Genomic DNA, 17,892 nt, shown 5'->3' on the forward strand with positions numbered 1-17,892 from the left:
AATTCCATACTGTCACCACTATTCTCACTCTGATCCGATGAGAAAATGAAAAGGATCGGTTCCGATTCACGGCTGGAGTCTTGTTGCAGTTTGCGACTTCATTTTCACGCGGTCGTCCGGCCGTTCCGCGCCTTATCAGAGACGCGGAAGCCTCGTGGTCCGTAATCGTTGTCACAAAGCGAGACATAGGCGAGGGTGATACAGACGAGCGGGGTCTTAATTACGAGGACGTGTAGCTGGCAATAATTAATAGGATCCCTTCCACCTTGCGGAGGGTTGAAAATCCCCTCGCAAGCATATGTAGGTAACCTCTTGTCGCTCTGCCCTCGGAAACGAGGAAACGAGCTCTTCGCATCAGCGTCGACCGGGCCGATTTTCCCACGTCATCCGACACCCTCGTTATGCGTTTTGAAAGTTATCAACTCTCTGTCGGCAGGAATTCCTCCGTATCGCGTAAAACACGGATTCAAATGTTTGGACTTCGTAATCACAGTTCTCGATGAGAAAAAATACGAATTCGGGCCAGAGGGTAAAACGAGGATGAACTTTGGAGGAAATCGACGCGATGGTATACTAATCTGAAATCTTGGAGCGGGGTTGAAATTCCGAATTTCAAAAGTTCCGAAAGCACCAAGTTCCAAATTTCTTTGTGGCGAAACTTCAAGTAAAGAAATCAAGCTTTGACGAAACAATGTTTCGAATGGACCGAAACCCGATGCTCAAAATTCCAAAAGGATAAAATTCCGAAAGGAGCTTAACTCCAATAATAGTCAAAGTTCGGAAAGTGCGGAGATGAGAAAATTAAAAAATCTGAAATATCAAAATTCCGAACGATCTAAGATTTTCAGTTCTGTGAATTTTTGGCTTGTTGAAATTTTGCCACTTCGATCTTTCCTTGTTGTGAATTTTCGATATTCAGAAACCCGTGACTCAATTGAGGAAACGAATTATGCCAACTTCTTTATCCCACAAACCGTATTACAGTCGAAGTCAAAGTTACAGAACATGTTAACAGTATCCGTTAAATTAGCGATAAAAAGCGCGGTGAAACTCGTGGGGAGAAAAAGTGGGTAAATAAAAATAATCTACACATCAAAGAAAAAACGAAATTAGGATGATCCCCGTTTCCCGAGTCATCGCCGCGAGCAATTCCAAGACAGTTATTACCATCCTTCAGACTCCTCTCTAAACGAGCTTCGCTGTCGGACGGATGCAAAGTTGCGAGTTGAAGAGATAGACGCGGGACGCGGATGAACGGATTAAGTTCCGAAGTGTCGTAAAATGGTTCGTTAGATCGCGGCGCACACGACGGCGGTTTTCTCCTCGGAGTTTGGCTAAAGCTGAGGCAAGAATCTAGCTGCGAGACTCAACGACACCCAGCGTGGCAATAGACGAGAAAGGAATTCGTGTCTAGGCGTTAGTGTCCGTCGTCTCTGCATAGATGACTAGCCTGGAACTATATCGAGTGGCTGGTAACGTCAGTTGAGGTATTTTCACCTATCGCCTAGGCTCCGTTCCACGATTTAACGACCACTCGGTAAATTTGCGAACAGCGCAAATTCCGCGAGAAAATTAGCCTTTTGTCGAAGAGTACAAAAGCCAAGTATTACGTATGCTGCACACATTTTTATATCTCTGACTCGTTTTGCGTCAGAGGGCGATGTTGAGTCAGGTGTTACGAAACACACCTGAGTTACATACGTGGCATAAAATCAACCGTGTCTCCGCGATTGCGAGCCGTTTCACGATCTCGGAAACGTACGAGAGGAAATTAACAAAACAGATGTGGGGAAAAAAAACGAACAAAAAAATATCGCGTCTACTTTTCTTCGTTTCTCGATCCATGCAGGCAATTATTTCTTTTCCATCCTCGCGTATCGCGCAATTTTATATTATATGTGTTTAAAATGTTTCGTATCAGGGACGAAAAAATTTGAACGAACGTGCGGATATTGCGAATAATTTGTTCTCGTACTGTAAATGTCAGTAAATTTCGTAGCTTAGCACAACTCGAAGAGATATTCTGTGACATATGTCAGCCTTGGTTCTTCGGTTTCCGGTTTTGTGACGGGTTAAATCATCTTTTTGTTAAAATTTTTTCCCGCGAAACGCGAAAGCCGAATTACAAAATGAAATGGAATTTTTAAAGACAACGATATAGAAAACATATACAGCTGGTAGAAGGGTAAATGAGAATGTCGCGGAAACAGATAGAATCGTTTGAATTTCTCTCCTGCACCGTTGTTGATATTTATGTGAATAGCGATATAACAGACGGCGAGTTTATCTTATCTGGTTTTAATTATCTTTACCATCGCATCGTTTCGGTAGACAATAAGGTGCCCCCCTTTTGCACGTTTTCAACGCGACGTGTAACGTTCGCGGATTGTGAAAAAAAAAGGGAAGAACGCGAAGCATTGCGAGCACGTGCAGATATATACCTACTCGTGCGTTGAAAACGAAATTGCTGACCGAACGATAACGCTGATTCAAAGCTGCATGCAACCCCCTTTGAAACCAAAAATACACGTCGGTATACGATTATTCTACTCGTGGAAAAGAGGATTATAATTTAATGGTATAAATTGAGAAAATACAGGTAATTCTGTTACTGCCTTGTATTATTATTCTCAAATTATTGTATTATTATTCTCAGATGGTACCAAAATTTTTTCTTCGGTATGATAATTAATGAAGAAATAAAGAAAAAAAGAAAACTGCGACGGACGAGTTACCGTGGCTTATAAAATTGATTTTAGCCTATCGGAGTAATACAATAGTCGTACAGAAATTGAATAATTGTAATTTCGTCAAGTAATCGTGTCGTTAATAATTGTTGGTCCGATTTGGAGAGATGATAAGAATTTAAGACAGTTCTCAAGAACAAAAAAATCAAAGCTTTGCATCTTTTGAACAAGCTGCTGAAAAATTCTTTCGATTTAAAGATATTTCAATTTCAATAAGAAATCTTGAAAGCATTGATCAAAGAATTACCGCTTCCGTTTCGTTGCGTGACTCAATTGAGCGGAAACAAAAGTGTCGATGAAATCCCCCCGTCAAAGAGAGAAAAAAAAAAAAATTATTAAAAAATATTGCAAAAATCTCGGATATCAGGTATTAAGCTTTTGAAACAAGACTGAGTCGAGTCGAATAAAATGTCAACGACGAACTATCGCAATCAATGTAACTAATGAACGTTAGTTTTCTATTTTCTTTTGTTTTTTAATCATCCGGGCATCGCCTTGGTCGAAGCCAGAGTTGAACCCGGAGTTAACGGCTGTCGTAGTTGAACGCGGCAAACCGGATTTCAGAGAGATCCTAAGCCTCCTACACCATGGAGGACGAAAACGACGTATACAGGGTAGTCCTCCAATGGTTTGGGACGAATACAAGGAAGGGTCAGATATCTGGTAAAGCGAGGGTTCGTTCGTTCGGGGCGCAACTCGTTAACAGGAACGCGTAATTATCTCGAGGCTCACCTCTGTAGGGACGAGGGGGGCGAGTTGCGGGGTGCGCGGCTGAAGCGAGAGTTTACAGGGTGGTTATTATACGCACAGCTACGCGAAGGGCCGCGAGTGTCCTTCTTGTTCTCATTTTGATACCAGGCAGCGACGCTAGTTTCGAGGGAAGAACAACGACATCGAAACGATTTACCGAATAAGGAGCGAGCTCAGGGAAATGAACTTCCTCTATTTAAACCCTTGCCCAGAATTCCCAGCGTCATCGCAGAAGAAGGACGAGGGGTCATTTTTACCCCGAGTTTAATTGTTTCGCGTTTTAAGCGTCGCGACGCTCGAATTTTCAACTCGGTGCGGAATAATATTTGAGTTTCAAGTTTCATTTTTGTGCGAGAAACGATTCTACTCATCCTCTATCAACGAGCAATATTTCTTCATCACGCATTCTTGATTTATGTATTTCTTGTTTTTTTTTGTTTTGTCACGAAAACAACAACGCATAATATTCAGATAAACAGAAATAAAAAAAAAAAAAAAAAACGCTCGAATTATGAGAACAGCAAAAGTCAAAGAGGGGAAGAGAAAATGTGAATTGGTGCATAATTTCCGATCCAAGATTAGCCGTGGTTTAATATTTCCACATTCATCCAAACCAGCTTCTTATACCCCGTGTTTTTGTCTTTGTGCAATTCCCTTTTAGATCCTTGGATCCTTTTTACAATTCTTATTTTTCGCTTTGATCAGACGACGTGGGAGTTGTAATTTTCTCTCTCCATCTCTCTCTCTGTATTCCTCGTTGCGTTTCTTCTTTGATAATTATTACTTTGATGGGAAGAATGAATTCTTTTGGTTTCGACACTCTGGTTTGTTGATAAAATTTTAAGACTACATTTTACCGTGTTTTAAATAATTGATAAAATCAGCGTCGTAAATCATTTTTAGATAAGAAAAAAAAAAAAGGTAGCTGACGCGTCTGTAGTTACATTGTAGCTGGGTATATACGGTTTGCATGAAGTTGAAGAGATTTAGCCGCGGGGATTTTAGGGGATGAACGATGTTCAAGTATAAACTGACGGATTAATTAGCCTTCCCGATATTATACAACGAAGTAATAAGCCAATCCCCTCAACCCACCAAACTTTTGTAGGTACAAAAACCACCTTATTCTTTTTCCCTTCTCCTTTGACGCATATTTTCCCGCTATTTGTCTGCCTTTCCGTTTTCGGGTAATAAATATAATGATAATAACAACCGCAATGACGACGGTATCGAAAGAGCAAACAAAACTGCCAATTACAGTCGATCTCCACCTGCGCGTAACAAGCAATTCCTATATTCGACGCGTGACGAACGAAAAAGAAAAGATCAAAGAACAATTGGAATTAAAAATCGAACAAACGTAATGGAAAAGCGTTAATCCATTATCGACAGTTTTACGAACACTTGGTCGTTTTTTTCGAGACCTCTCTGTACGTTTAGTTTATAAACATCATTATACACACCTGCATCTAGGTATATAATTATACTCAGCCACGACGTAAATATGCATAAGCCTGTGTTGTAGGCTAATGGAAATTTCGCAAACGCGTTTTAGATGCCGGATGTGTTGATCTCGGAGTCTCTCGACTGCCGCGGAGTTCAACGTACAAACGTAACGTCTATACGTATATTCGAGAGAGACTTTGAAGTTCTACGAGCCGCAAATGCAATTACGTTACGCGCCAGGAAACGCGCCTCTAGTTATACGTTTCGAGTTCCATTCAATTCCAAAATCCAAACTGCGCAAATTGCCTCACCTTGTGATCGAGGATGTGTTGTTCGACTGTTGCGAAATTTAGATACCGTACACTTTGTTGTCAGAAATTTGAAACCTGCGCCCTGGTAAATCTGCAGTCGTTGAAATTAACTTACAGCCGTATGAATATTTTTATTTTTCAACTTTTTAATCGGGAAAAAGGAAAAATACTAAATTCGCTTTGTCCTTAAAAAGTACATTAAACCAGATATATTTTTCCTCGGTACACAGTCTCTGCTTTCGATCATCAATTTGAAATTCAAAGCGTTCGATTTTCTTGATCTTCCAAAGCTCGGGGATAAATTTGTCTTTGTTTATCCGTTTCGGGAATAAGGATATCGAATTGTTTTTACACACATATATGCGCACAATACAGTGTACATCCGTAGGCTTGATTCGAAGGATTTTTTAAACAGGGATTGATTCGACATGGTTTACCAAGGGGTGTTTACCCAGCTGCCGAGTAAACAAATCGAATTCAATTCCATACGCTGTAGATAACCCAGCGAAATAACCCTTGGAGTTTGATTGGTTCGAACGGCGAATGTACATAAGGTAAAGCAAGGTGATTTAAGGTTATGCGCGTGTGCGTGTGTGCGCGCAGGGCGCGGGACAAATCCGGAGTCAATTTTCTCCGGATGGTCGACGAGCTGCGACAAAACATTGCTTAAGGATTTCAGACACACGTGTAGACGTATATCTATATTGCGTAAAGATCGCAAGCAAGGGAAAAGGCGAGGATTCCTGGCCTGGATTTTCGACACTTGAATTATTCACGCCCTCTCAGGTAATCCTGCAGCCCAACCGTACAATTCTGCATTACAAATTATTCAAGCTCGGAGTAAGATCTTCGACCCTCAAACCGAAACTCATCTCCCCAAAGACGAACAGGAAATTTCTATAAAAAGAGAGAAAATACGCAAACCCGAAACGGTGGAAAACGCTTGCAATGTAATAGATTTTAGAAAATAAAATTCCGCTTTTCTCGCGAGTTTCAACCCAGCGAGGTAAAAAATTGGAGAAACTTATAACTTATCCCGAAGGCAGTTAGCGAGACGGTGCAATTAGTCGGGGCAGTTGGAAGCTTCACCATCCCCATCCTTTAAATAAGTATATATATATAGGAACGTTACGTTACGGTCAGAAATTCCTGAAAAATCCCTCGCGCATTGTCTTCATCTTCGTCAGCTGGCCTTTTGCTGTCTCATATCGGGGTTAAAAGCGCCAGCGTAAAATGACGATGGCTAAAATGTCTGCAGTTGGCATAAGTAAATTAAAGAGAAGCAAAACCACTTATATATATGTAAGTGTGACCAAACTTTCGTTATCCCCGTTCGCAATATTCAAGCTTTCCAGCAAAGCCATGTACCATACATTTTTCTCATCGTATTTCTTGCATTGTTCTTCCTCTCCTTTTGATCACTCTCTTTCGTTCCCTCAGCTCGTTTTAAAACAAAAAATTTCCACGACTCGAGAGCGTGAGCTTTTTCACCGCATCGACTCATGCAAGCTTCGGTTTTCTTAGCGTTAGCACACTAATTGTGAAACGGCAAAGCCGGAGAAACTCGTCTATGGAGTTAAAAGGGTGCAGCGATATAAAGTTCTTTCGTTATTAACGCGTCGAGTTCGAGCTTTACGTCTAACATAAATATTACATAGAATAAAAGCTGCACGGGGCTGATTTTTTTATTCTATATTTCTTTTCCTTCTTTTGTATAAGCGCAATTTCCTAGCACTCCAATTTCAAACCTGTCATTTCCACGCACCGCCTGCTGCACAGGTATGTACACACGTGATCCGGATACACGTTGAAAAAAGCTCGTCCGTTGAATTTAGAGACTGCAGTGTTAATCGTATAACCGAACATCGTAGTGGATCGTAAAGAAATAAATAGAACGATAGAAGAATAAACAAAAAGATAACGATAAAAGACAAAGTAAATTACAGTAGCAATTATTGTACCTACTCGTGTTTTAATTGCACTTTTGTTGAAAAATGATATTAATAAACGATGCAAGCACTGATTACAATTACAAAATCATTTTTTTCCCTGCATCAACACAAGATGTTATACATAAAATATATACATTATATACGGATCATCATGTAAATTATTCGCACTGCAATACCGATACATCCGTTCGATAAAAGCTTGTTTGTACCAATTGCACAATTCCTGCCAACAATTGGCTACGAACTCGAAGTTGCATCAGGAGGGATTCAGTGCACATACGTGAATTATTCGCAATGCCAGGCGATGCTGGTGACTGCAGGTATTCCATGGGAGGCTGATTGCTACTCCGATTCTCGAGTTTGCTCGCAGCTTGCTCTCTCGCGATCAGTTCGCGAAACTAATTGTGAACTCGCGAGTTCCGTGTATCTTTTGCCATATAACATACACGCGTATACACGTATATGTGTCGCATATTGTCAGTCGATTATACACATCGCGTTCGATAGCTTTTACACGTTATAAGAGAAGCTTTAACCTTAATTACTTTTACGCAAATGCACGCGACCGTCTCGTTGCGCGTCTATATCGTATTTGTCGTATCGGCAATCTGACTCGTATACTTCTAACTAATATAATCATTATTCGTAGTATGTTCCAGGTTGCAATATTTGCATTCCATTAAGTTTTATCGTTGAATGTTTTTTCAATTCTTTTTATCGATCGCACGCACTCAAATTAGCTTCGCGACACTGGTCAAAGACTCCGATGCTGTTTATACGATGTCAAAACTTTTGTCGAATCATGTGTCGAAAAATGGAGACAAGAAAAAGGAATAGTAAATTAAAAGAGAAGGAATAATTCGTGATAATTTCAGTACGAAAAATCAAACTTCGTCGTCGAGAAAGCTTTTTGGTGAAAAATTTTTATTTAGTATTATCTCGTAAATTCGCGACTGTCCGCGAATAAATTCAATGGTTAATTCAAGGAATGTAGCTCGCGTGTCTGCACAAGAACAAGATTTACAAGAATCGCGTGATCGTATTGTAAGCCCGAACTGATGATCGACCAAACAAGAGAATGCATATACCTGCGTGATGTCTATCTAAAAATATACAGTCTGATAAAATCGGTATTAGATACTATGAAAGCGAAACGTAACATGGATATACGATAACTGTTGCAGAAAAAGAAGAATAAGAAAAAAAAAAAGAAATATGATCTACAAATAAACGAATAAATCCTCGGCTTGATTGAGACTCGATTTTGAACGGAATAAAATAAACGGAGATAATCGAGGGTTGAAATTTATACGGTTGAACGAAGGGCGGGGAAAAAAAGAGAAAGAGAAACTTTGGAAAACGTAAAGCTATATAACCGTCGTCGCATTGCGGCCTTGGGTAATTAGTTCCGGTACTTTGTGCCCGGCGATGGATGCAGAATCATTGCTGTTTGCGTGTCCGTCTGCGTTTGCCTAATTCCGTCCTTCATCCCCCTCCTCCACCCCTCTCGACGCCGCCGAATTCGCGATTCGCACAAAATATATCCCCATTATACGCCGCGTGTAAAAGCTTCTTCTTTGTTTTAGTCGTTTTTGTTTTTTTTTTTTCCTCCCCATCAGTTTCTTAATTGGAACAAGTAATTAAACGAAACTCGATATCAGTCCGACGGACGAAGAAAATGGTCGCTTCAACGCCGACGGATTTTTGCCATGAACACAGGTATTGTATAAGAGAATCTTTGCCGAAATTTTATTCACGTCGGTTGAAGGTAAGTATTGGACAAGTAAGTACATTACTGCGTGGTAATTAATTATTTAATTTGTTATATAAATAATATATTTGAGATTCTCGGAGAAATGTTTGCAGAATCAACTGCCGAGGAGGAAACCTACAATACACGAGGTGAAAAAACCGTTTTTCTACTAATGATGAACGACAACGAATTCTCCGTCCAATTTATCCTAATGATTACTTGAAACGTTTTGTTTTCTTCTTTTCTTTTTATAATCAACGTTTCTTTACCGTAGCTAAATGACGATTCGTCGTCATTGGCTTACGTGCAGGAAAATGTATCTTCCCTGAAGGAACAAGAAATTTATGTTAAATACGATTGTAATCGGTACTAATGGAGAAAAAGAATGACTTGTTTTTGAAGGTAATTCGTTTGCGTAAAAGTTTGATCTAACAACTGCTAATTTACGTTGCGAGGATGAAATCACCCTTCTCATATTCCGGTATTCGACTGGCCAGATCCCCTGGAAAACTGATCTACAGGCATCGAACACTACCAAAAAGTTAAACTAACTTATGTCCGCGAATATCCTGTCACATTTGAATAACAAGTTTTGCATATCCCTGGTGCAATAGGAAACGTGAAACAAACTTTGACGCAACTTCCGGTCAGTGAAGTTTACATTCTTACACTTTGTCGCCTGAAATTGAACTGAAAAGAAAAGATGGGGGAAAAATTGAATTTAAGTGTGTTTAAATATTTTTCTCTCGCGTATAATTTAAACGCGAAATAAGTTGAGAATATTTCACCCCTCAATGAGATCCCGCATCATTCCGCAAAAGTGTCTCTGACCGTCCTATAGATAGCGCAAAATACACGCGACTGACTTCTTCCATCTTCCCATTCGTTCTCCGTTTCATTCTTTCTTCAATATCGCCACGGTTATATCGTATATTCTCATAAAAATCTTTCCATCGTCACAAGTATCGCGTATGTTACACGCATACAAGCGCACGTACCTACCGTTATAGTTGCGGCAGCTGATACTTGTGGAACTACCCCGATATCGTTGGGAAAGAACTCGTAACGAGATCAGGAGGAAGGCTTGTGCTAAAAGTTCTTTAGCTGTATACTATAGATATTTATACACGTACAATATCTGTAGAGTTGAACTTTAGGTTTGTCGAGAAAAAGTGTATCTACAATACTGCGCTGCGGCTTTAATTGCGTATAGATCGAGATAATCAACGATTTTTTATACACTTTAGTTGAATCGTTAATTTTTTCTACCAAAAAAAATCACTACAAAAATTTTTGCATTTCCTTACTGTGTACATGATCCAGTTCTATAAAGAGGAACGTTCTTCTCTCACTCTCGAGATATGGCAAACCATCAAATTTCGCCTGTACGTAGATGCAGCTCATTCGTATTCGTTTCACGACTCCCACTCACCGCCGACTTCTCGACAATAATAAAATCACACCGGGGTCTTTCAGCCTTTTTCCCACCTCTTAATTCCCATAACGACGACTAACGTGCAGTTACACCATTTCGCGTCAAGAATTAGAGATGAAAGTGAAGGGGGAAAAAAAGCAACGTATATGATACCGATACGAAATGAAACTTAATGATTCGTTTGAAATTTGAAATACAATTTCCCTTAACCGCATGTGTATTAATCCGTGTTACGAACTGTTGAAAAAGTTATAGATATATATCTGTCATAATGGGTATAATACCTGAATACGCAGTGCGGAGGGTGAAAAAGTGAAAAGGGGCATCTGGTTAAGACCGAGGGTTGAAGCCGCTGCAGAGCGGGTTTAGTCGAACAAGTTGAAATTTCGCTTTAACGGAGCCAGAAAATGTTTGTAATCCATTTTAACCCGTCCTTTTTTTTTTTGTACTTTCCTCTCTTTTCCTACTCGCGTGTTATATACGTACGTATATACATTATATAGATAAACCTTTGTGTTGGAGGATTACAATATTACGAAGAAGTTAATTCGGACGAAAAAGCCGGGCCTTAAAATCGTCTCTATAGATATATTTAAATACCTTGTATTATAATCTGATACATGAAAAAACAAAAAAACCTCGGGGGTATTGCAGAGTCTAACTTTGGGATTATATAATCACACGTTTGTGCAATAAATAACACTTGCTTCATGCTTGCATGAATGCGGTACAATAATCCGTGACTATGTGATGACAACGAGGAGAGGGAGAAAATGTTGGTAGGAAAATTGTTTGAATTTGTATTAAAATTTCGTATTTCAAAATGACATTAAGAAAGCAAAAAAAAAAAAACAATATAATAATACCCGCAGTTTAATTCATCGTTGATTCTGCCTAGCCTCATACCAGCTGTTAGGTATAACATTTTGCTCAATATGATACCGGTGTGTATGATAAAATTTCACAACTACTACCGCACAATTGTTAATGTAAATGCGGATTACGTACATTATTGAAACAACTGTTCAAATATATTTCCTCTATCACAATACGCCGCGTCTACGAAATGCGCGGTCACAGCTGAAAATTAGCATAACGTGTTTAATTTACAGATTAATTTCGCTTGTTATAATTACCAAAGCGCACCGAATTGCGCAAATTTGTCGTTAATGCCGGTCAATCCTAAGGAGAGGGAAGGAATATAAGAATTTTTTATAATGAAAAAAAAAAAGAAAAAAGAGGAGAAAAAACGTTGCGACATCATGGGGGTGTAACGATGGCGCTAGAAAGACGCGTTTAACGAAAATTAGAAAAATCCGACAATTTTACGAGAACAAAGATAGCTCGAGGATCCGAAATTTTTGCATACAGATTGGTGGTGGGAGCTTTTTCGAGATGAAAAAGAAAAAAAAAAACTCTCGGAGGTGTGGAACGCATACTTTGGGACTGGATATATGTGCCGGCGATAAAAGTAATGAGATCCGTTATAACGGAAGTGAGTTTTATCCTATAAAGTTGCGGCATATCATCGCGAGACGTTGCCGCGTCGTATTTTCGAAGCTTCGCTTTCGTCGAAGACGAAAATTTTCCCGCCAAGATTCAGTCAGAGACGTGATTGCATTGAATTAGTAAACGGTTGTATTTTTTTTTTTTTCAAATCCATACACGAATAAGTTCCTTTCTGGACGTTGATTCGTAATTATTCAAATTTTTCTCTCCCACGGGTTATATATGAGAAGTGAAACCTTTTTTCAAAAGCAAGTGGAATCTTTCACGAACGATTAATTCGTCCGCTATATTGTCTACATCCCGAACTTCAATTGCATAAGTTCCATTTAATTATGTGCATAAATTACGCCACCTTTATTCCCCGGCATTTAAATCGGAAGATTTGAAATCTCAGGTGTCTGCCAACTCGATGTAAAAAGATATACATCGCAACTCTGTGACCTGAATTTCAATGCAGGAAAGATTTTTTACCTATCCACTCGAAAGAAAAATTCGAACAGGAGATAAAAAAAGGTTTTTCAAGAGTCAAGAGACGTGCTTCATATTCGTGTATAAATTTTCGAAAGATAAAATAAGATCGAAACCCACCAGCTGAGGCCATCGCACCGTTAGATAGACTTTCGCGCGGCCAAAAAGCCGCAATCTTCTTAACCTGTGCAGTTTTTTATCGTTAAAACCCATCCCCGTGAAGATGGGCGCAACTCCGGATCCACATTGGCACTCCAGATTGGCGGTTAACTTTTCTCACACTATGCACGATTCTTATTTAATCGGACAACAGGATCATGGACCGAGATTTAATAATCGCTCGGCAATTAAATCCACACTTCTACGTTTTTTAGTTATTTTATTTTTTTATTTTTGGTGTTTCAGCACGCAATTTTGCACCTTTCTGTTTCATGCGGTATATTAATGATTATAAATAATATTAATAACCACGGGTGCTCTCGTCGTATACATACATATATATATATATATATACGTACATGTATACCCTTCACAATTCCAAGTATTATAATATCAATGATAATGATAATAGTGACAACGACTATATATATATATATATATAAAAGTGTTGGAAAATCTCGAAGATAATTATTTCAACTATAAATTTTTTAACGCCTCTACGACGATATGAAATACAACAATTTATTTTTACGTTTATTATACCTTTATTATCACTACTTTTATTTCGTTTCTTTCTCTCCTCGACTTTTAGTTCTTTTGTTTCGCAGCTTCGAACGCCTTATAACCTAGTCTGCGCGATAGGGTGATTACACCGTTTTATCGTCAATAGCAACACTGCGCTGCAACAGACGTGCGCATAGTCGATAAAATAAAATAATAAAAGGATACCGCGATGTAAGAAAAGAAGGAAAGTAACAATGAACAAAACGCGACTTATTTTGGCGGTGAAAATTTCTATAGCATGTAAGTATATGTGTATATATATATATATGTGTGTGCGTGTGTGTAAGAGCGTGTGTGCGGTATATGTATCGTGAATTACGGGCTCAAGTTTTCAGATTATTATTTCACCCTCGATTCATTCGAGAGCGGAGATGGTTTTACGTGTTTCGCAAATAATAAAAAAAATAAAAAAAATAAAAAAAAAAAAAACTTTGTCGAGGGTTAACGTTCTCTTCTTTTCATATCGTTTCACGAACTGCTGCAGATCACTTGCGGATATCGCAGATAAAGGGAAAGTTTGATCGTGAAGATTAACGACGCGTAGGTATATTATTATACAGCGAAAGGTTGGAGAGATCGCAGAGTAATCGTAACGGGAGTTGCGCGTGGGAAAAAAAGATATGTTCGAAACGAACGAGCGGCACGCGAAGTAATTTGTACATGTATTTTAGGTAGATGAAAGGAAAAAATGATTTAAAATTAACAAATTCAAAAGTCGTATTGTCACTATCGTTATTATTATTGTTTACCCTATTTTTGCAATACCGCGTTTAAGCTTCCGGTAGCACCAATTTGACACGCGACACTGACAACGTGGACGGTGAGACGTGTCACCGAGAGACGACGTCGGGCGTCGCGACGGTCCAGCGGGCGGGAGTCCGCTCGAGTGACTGACGTCGCCTCGCGTCGTAGGGACGAAGGCTTCGCCGCCGCGGCGCTCGGGGATGCTGACGGCTGTAGGTAACGGCGCAAGATCTAACCCCCACGCGTCCCGACGCCCCTCGACGCATCGAGGCTCTTTCGAATATCGTTCTTCCCCAACTCGCTAATAAATTTTCAGCCACAAGCGGACTGTCGATCGTATATACATATAATTTCGCCGGGTGAAAATCCCAGAGTTTCGCATATTTCAACGAATATGAAAGAACAAACGGGAAAGGATGCAGTCGGAAGGTGAAAAATAGCACATACCGACCAACGGGTGATCAATTTTTACCAATAAACATTCTTTCGAAACGATTTGGATTTTTATTTCAACTTGGCGTATATCAGCGTTAGATCGTTCAAAGAGTTTAAACTTTTTCGCGTACCAAGGCACGAATCAACGCTTTGTTTGATTCATTTCACTCTCTAAGATTCGGTGTACTTGAAACACCGTCGTAAAAACATGGCGAAGTAAGTAATGGCAAAATTTATTCTCATTATAATTTAAGCGGGTTGAACCGTTGAATTTGGATTGTGAATTTTTTTAGACACAGTTTTTGTCTTTTATTTGTTTCCGCTCGTTTCTCTGACAGAGTGAGAGCAGTTGGGAGAATTCCAATCGCCGTCCTGACTTTTTCTACGAAGAACGTTCTCTCAAGCAATGATAAGTTCCCAACTCCGTTCTATATACATAGCGGCGATAATTTCTGTCAAATGTTCGCAAGAGCGGAAATTTCGTCCCGCGGCCGCAACGAGATGATAGGTTGGCAATAGAACGGGAACGAGTCAAAGATAAGATGTGATTTCAGTCCCCGCGAGGTATAAGAGAACCCCTAAATACTTGTATTATTCTTGAACTCCGCACCCTGAACCCCCGTTAATCAGCCAGCTGACGTAGGCACGTACCGAAACGCAGTAACGCCTAGTAATTCAAGAAAGGGGAGGATGAGGGAATTGTAGAGCGGCCGCATTTCACCCGACGGTTACCGCCCCCGCACTTATCCTCGACATCTTTGTTTCCACCCTCTCGTGTTTCCCCCTTTATAGGTACAAACGGTGGCGGAGTGACGAACTGCGCAAGAAATCAAGCGCGGATGAAAATTACGAAAATTTCAGTATCTTGTCTCGGAAAGTTGACCAAACTTTGAACCCAATTTAATTAGGAACGACTTTGTTCAACGACAAACTCGACGTGTTTGTTTGAGACGTTACCAACTATTGCGGTGAGGAATAAATGATATAAAATAAAATAGGTAGAATAAATAAAAATCATCGAGGATCGGTACAAGTATATTAAAACCCATGAACCAATCCGCAGCAACGTTACGTGACAAGGTGTTCAATTTCTCTTCTCTGTTTTTTCCCGTACAGTTTAAAGTAAACTTCATCCTGACAACTGTTTGAACTGGCATCGAGTCTCTGGATTGGTTTAAGCTATACGTGCTCGACATTTTCATCCCGTGCAGAAACACGAATATCTTCGAAAGTGTTGCGTCGCCCGTCTTGTTTTAACGTTTGTCCGGTGTTTCCTCGGGAAATGATTTTCGAAATATTTCTTAAGGGGGATTTGATTTATTATATAAAATTTACCGACGTCATCTCCGTCGGGTGGACCAAACCTTTATAAATTCGACTTGCGATAAACTCTGTGGTCGGATTATGCGAGACGGCGAAATTGATTTTTACGAAAATCGCATGTAAAAAGCTTCGTAGGGCTGATCCTCCGGTGATGATATTTTTACAGAGGTAGAACGTGATTCGTAACTCCGTGAGTATAAGTCCCCGCATATGTTTTCCCAACCCCGTCAACGTTCCCGTTCTCTTTTATCCCTTTTCAACCGTTTTTTTTTTTTTTTTTTATCCACGGCATAAAAATATGCGTGTGCATATATATCGTCGGCTGCGGTGGGAACGTAGAGACAACCAAAAAGAAAGAGGCGAAAAAAGAGAAAATCAAGCAGAATTTCCGCGATACAATTTCATCTTCGATATATTAATATCGTCGACATGCATCCTCCGTTCACGATTCATGGAAGATCGATCGAATTCAGCGGAATGAAAAAGATCCGGAATAATCCCAAGCAGCACACGAGACCTTGAAGTTAATCGTTCATCGTCGAGAAACACGCGACGTGAGAAAAATTACAGATTAAGAAAATTAGGATTTGAACTATTCGGATGATCTAGGCGTTGAAGATCGGAGGGAATGAGATCCGTAAGCTCAATATTATCGTCTCCACTCTTCGTTTCCACCTCTCAACGGCAACTCGAGGAAAAGATAAAGAAAAATTCTCTTAAATCGTGGTCACGTATCACGGAAGCATCATCTGGCCGCTTCCTGGTTTCAGGGCTAATTTATCTTTTTTAGGAAGAATCCGAGAAAGGCTCGTTACTACAGGGGCGTTAATTCGTTTCGTTGCACGCTGCTGTTGTTCCCGATTTTCCGCCCCGAAACGGACGTCTTAGAATTCTCGGGGAAAAAAGTGAGCAAAAAATGAGTAAATTAAATGGAAAAAAAAAGAAAAAGAAAAACACACACAGCGAGTAAAATTTCACGCCGAGTACTGGGGAAGAGGGAAACAGGAAAAGAACTCGGGTGTGATGTTCGTCAGGGATCGGTTGGTGCGGAAGATGTAAAAGGGGGAGTCTTTCGTTTCGAACATAAAGGGGGCCGCGGATAGCGAGGGGCGATCTGTACTGTAAGCGGGGTGCGTCAGCATTCGAGGATCCACGTGATCCGGGGTGAAGTTTTTGGTCCGGAAGCCGGATGGCGGGGGTCGAAAAGTGAGGTTCGGGCTACGTAAACTATCTCTCGGTTCAGTCGTTTCAACGGCTTCCCGAAACCCTCCGAGTTTCCCCCTCTCGCGACGTTCATCCCTCAGCTTCCCTTCCCATCGAGGCTGAAACTACGGAACCAGATTGCGAGCAAATGTAGGTACGCGTACATACACCCGACGCGCGAGACGCCGATCAGATATGATCTCGCCTCGCCCATCGACGCGTCGTGACGGACGAATTTCGCATGCGGAATTTTTCCCCCTCCCTGTGTAATTGAATTTTAATGTCACGCGGACTTTAACCCCGCCTTTTTATTCCCTCCTTATTCGCTTGTCGCGGGGGCTGAACTCCCCTTCCTCCTCACCCACCCCCCACCCCGTGACGGAACGAGTGACCCTCTCAATAAATGACAACTTTCCATTCCCCCGAGTGGTAAACATATTACGGGATAAGAGCGACGGGGTGTCCGCGTAATTCATTCTCGCGATTTTCTCAACTCACGGACGTGGGGCACCCCGGTCGGGCGGATCCTCGCTATTCTTCGGAGAAAGGATGACACGCTTTTGCCGCTTGGGTTTTACCCACGTGACGCCGATATACGAGGGTCGAATATATCCCCGTTTGTCTCCGAAGGGATGATTTGTGAATATCGGCTGAGCGGCTGGCTTGCAATTCGAGATTTCTCAATCCGCGTTCGTTCCTATCTGCATCTTCGTCGTGCGAGAAAATTTGGTCTCCTCGTGAAATCAGGTCTATTTTTGGGGGGTATGCAATAATCGCGACAATTGTTCAAAGCCGTTTCGAAACTTGATAAGATTCTAAATATTAGAGTGATCGGATTCAATTACACTTGTAGATCAACGTTACGGGCTTTGGATGGATTAATTAATTTCTTTCGTTTTCTTTTTCTCTCCAATTTTTTCCCGTCTCACAAAACGTTTACCGGTTTTATTTGTTTCGGGGCTTATCCTTGTCATGAGATAGCTAAGCGCGTGTTTTCCTCCGGCGGCGTATTTTCTCATCCTGAAGATCGATAACCCAGCAGCTACGTCTTAAGCGCGGAGCTCTGAGAGTCCAGATCCCTTGCAGACTGATT

The 17,892-nt window shown here is 40.6% G+C and overlaps 1 protein-coding gene across 14 annotated transcripts in view; it reads right to left on the reverse strand.

Moving 5' to 3' along the window:
• LOC124302773 (disks large 1 tumor suppressor protein) overlaps nucleotides 1-17,892 on the reverse strand; it is a 325,653-nt gene that overhangs the window by 113,438 nt on the left and 194,323 nt on the right. Inside the window, exon 1 of one of the 14 annotated variants that reach the window (XM_046759406.1) lies at nucleotides 12,492-12,599. The exons of the other annotated variants lie outside the window; for them this stretch is intronic. Within the exon in view, the coding sequence (XP_046615362.1) occupies nucleotides 12,492-12,584 (93 nt within the window). The 5' untranslated portion in view covers nucleotides 12,585-12,599. Of the gene's footprint in view, nucleotides 1-12,491; nucleotides 12,600-17,892 lie in introns of those variants that run through there. 14 annotated transcript variants of the gene reach the window in all.

The sequence above is a fragment of the Neodiprion virginianus genome, chromosome 1 (genome assembly GCF_021901495.1).
Source record: "Neodiprion virginianus isolate iyNeoVirg1 chromosome 1, iyNeoVirg1.1, whole genome shotgun sequence".
NCBI classification, from domain to species: Eukaryota; Metazoa; Arthropoda; class Insecta; order Hymenoptera; family Diprionidae; genus Neodiprion; species Neodiprion virginianus.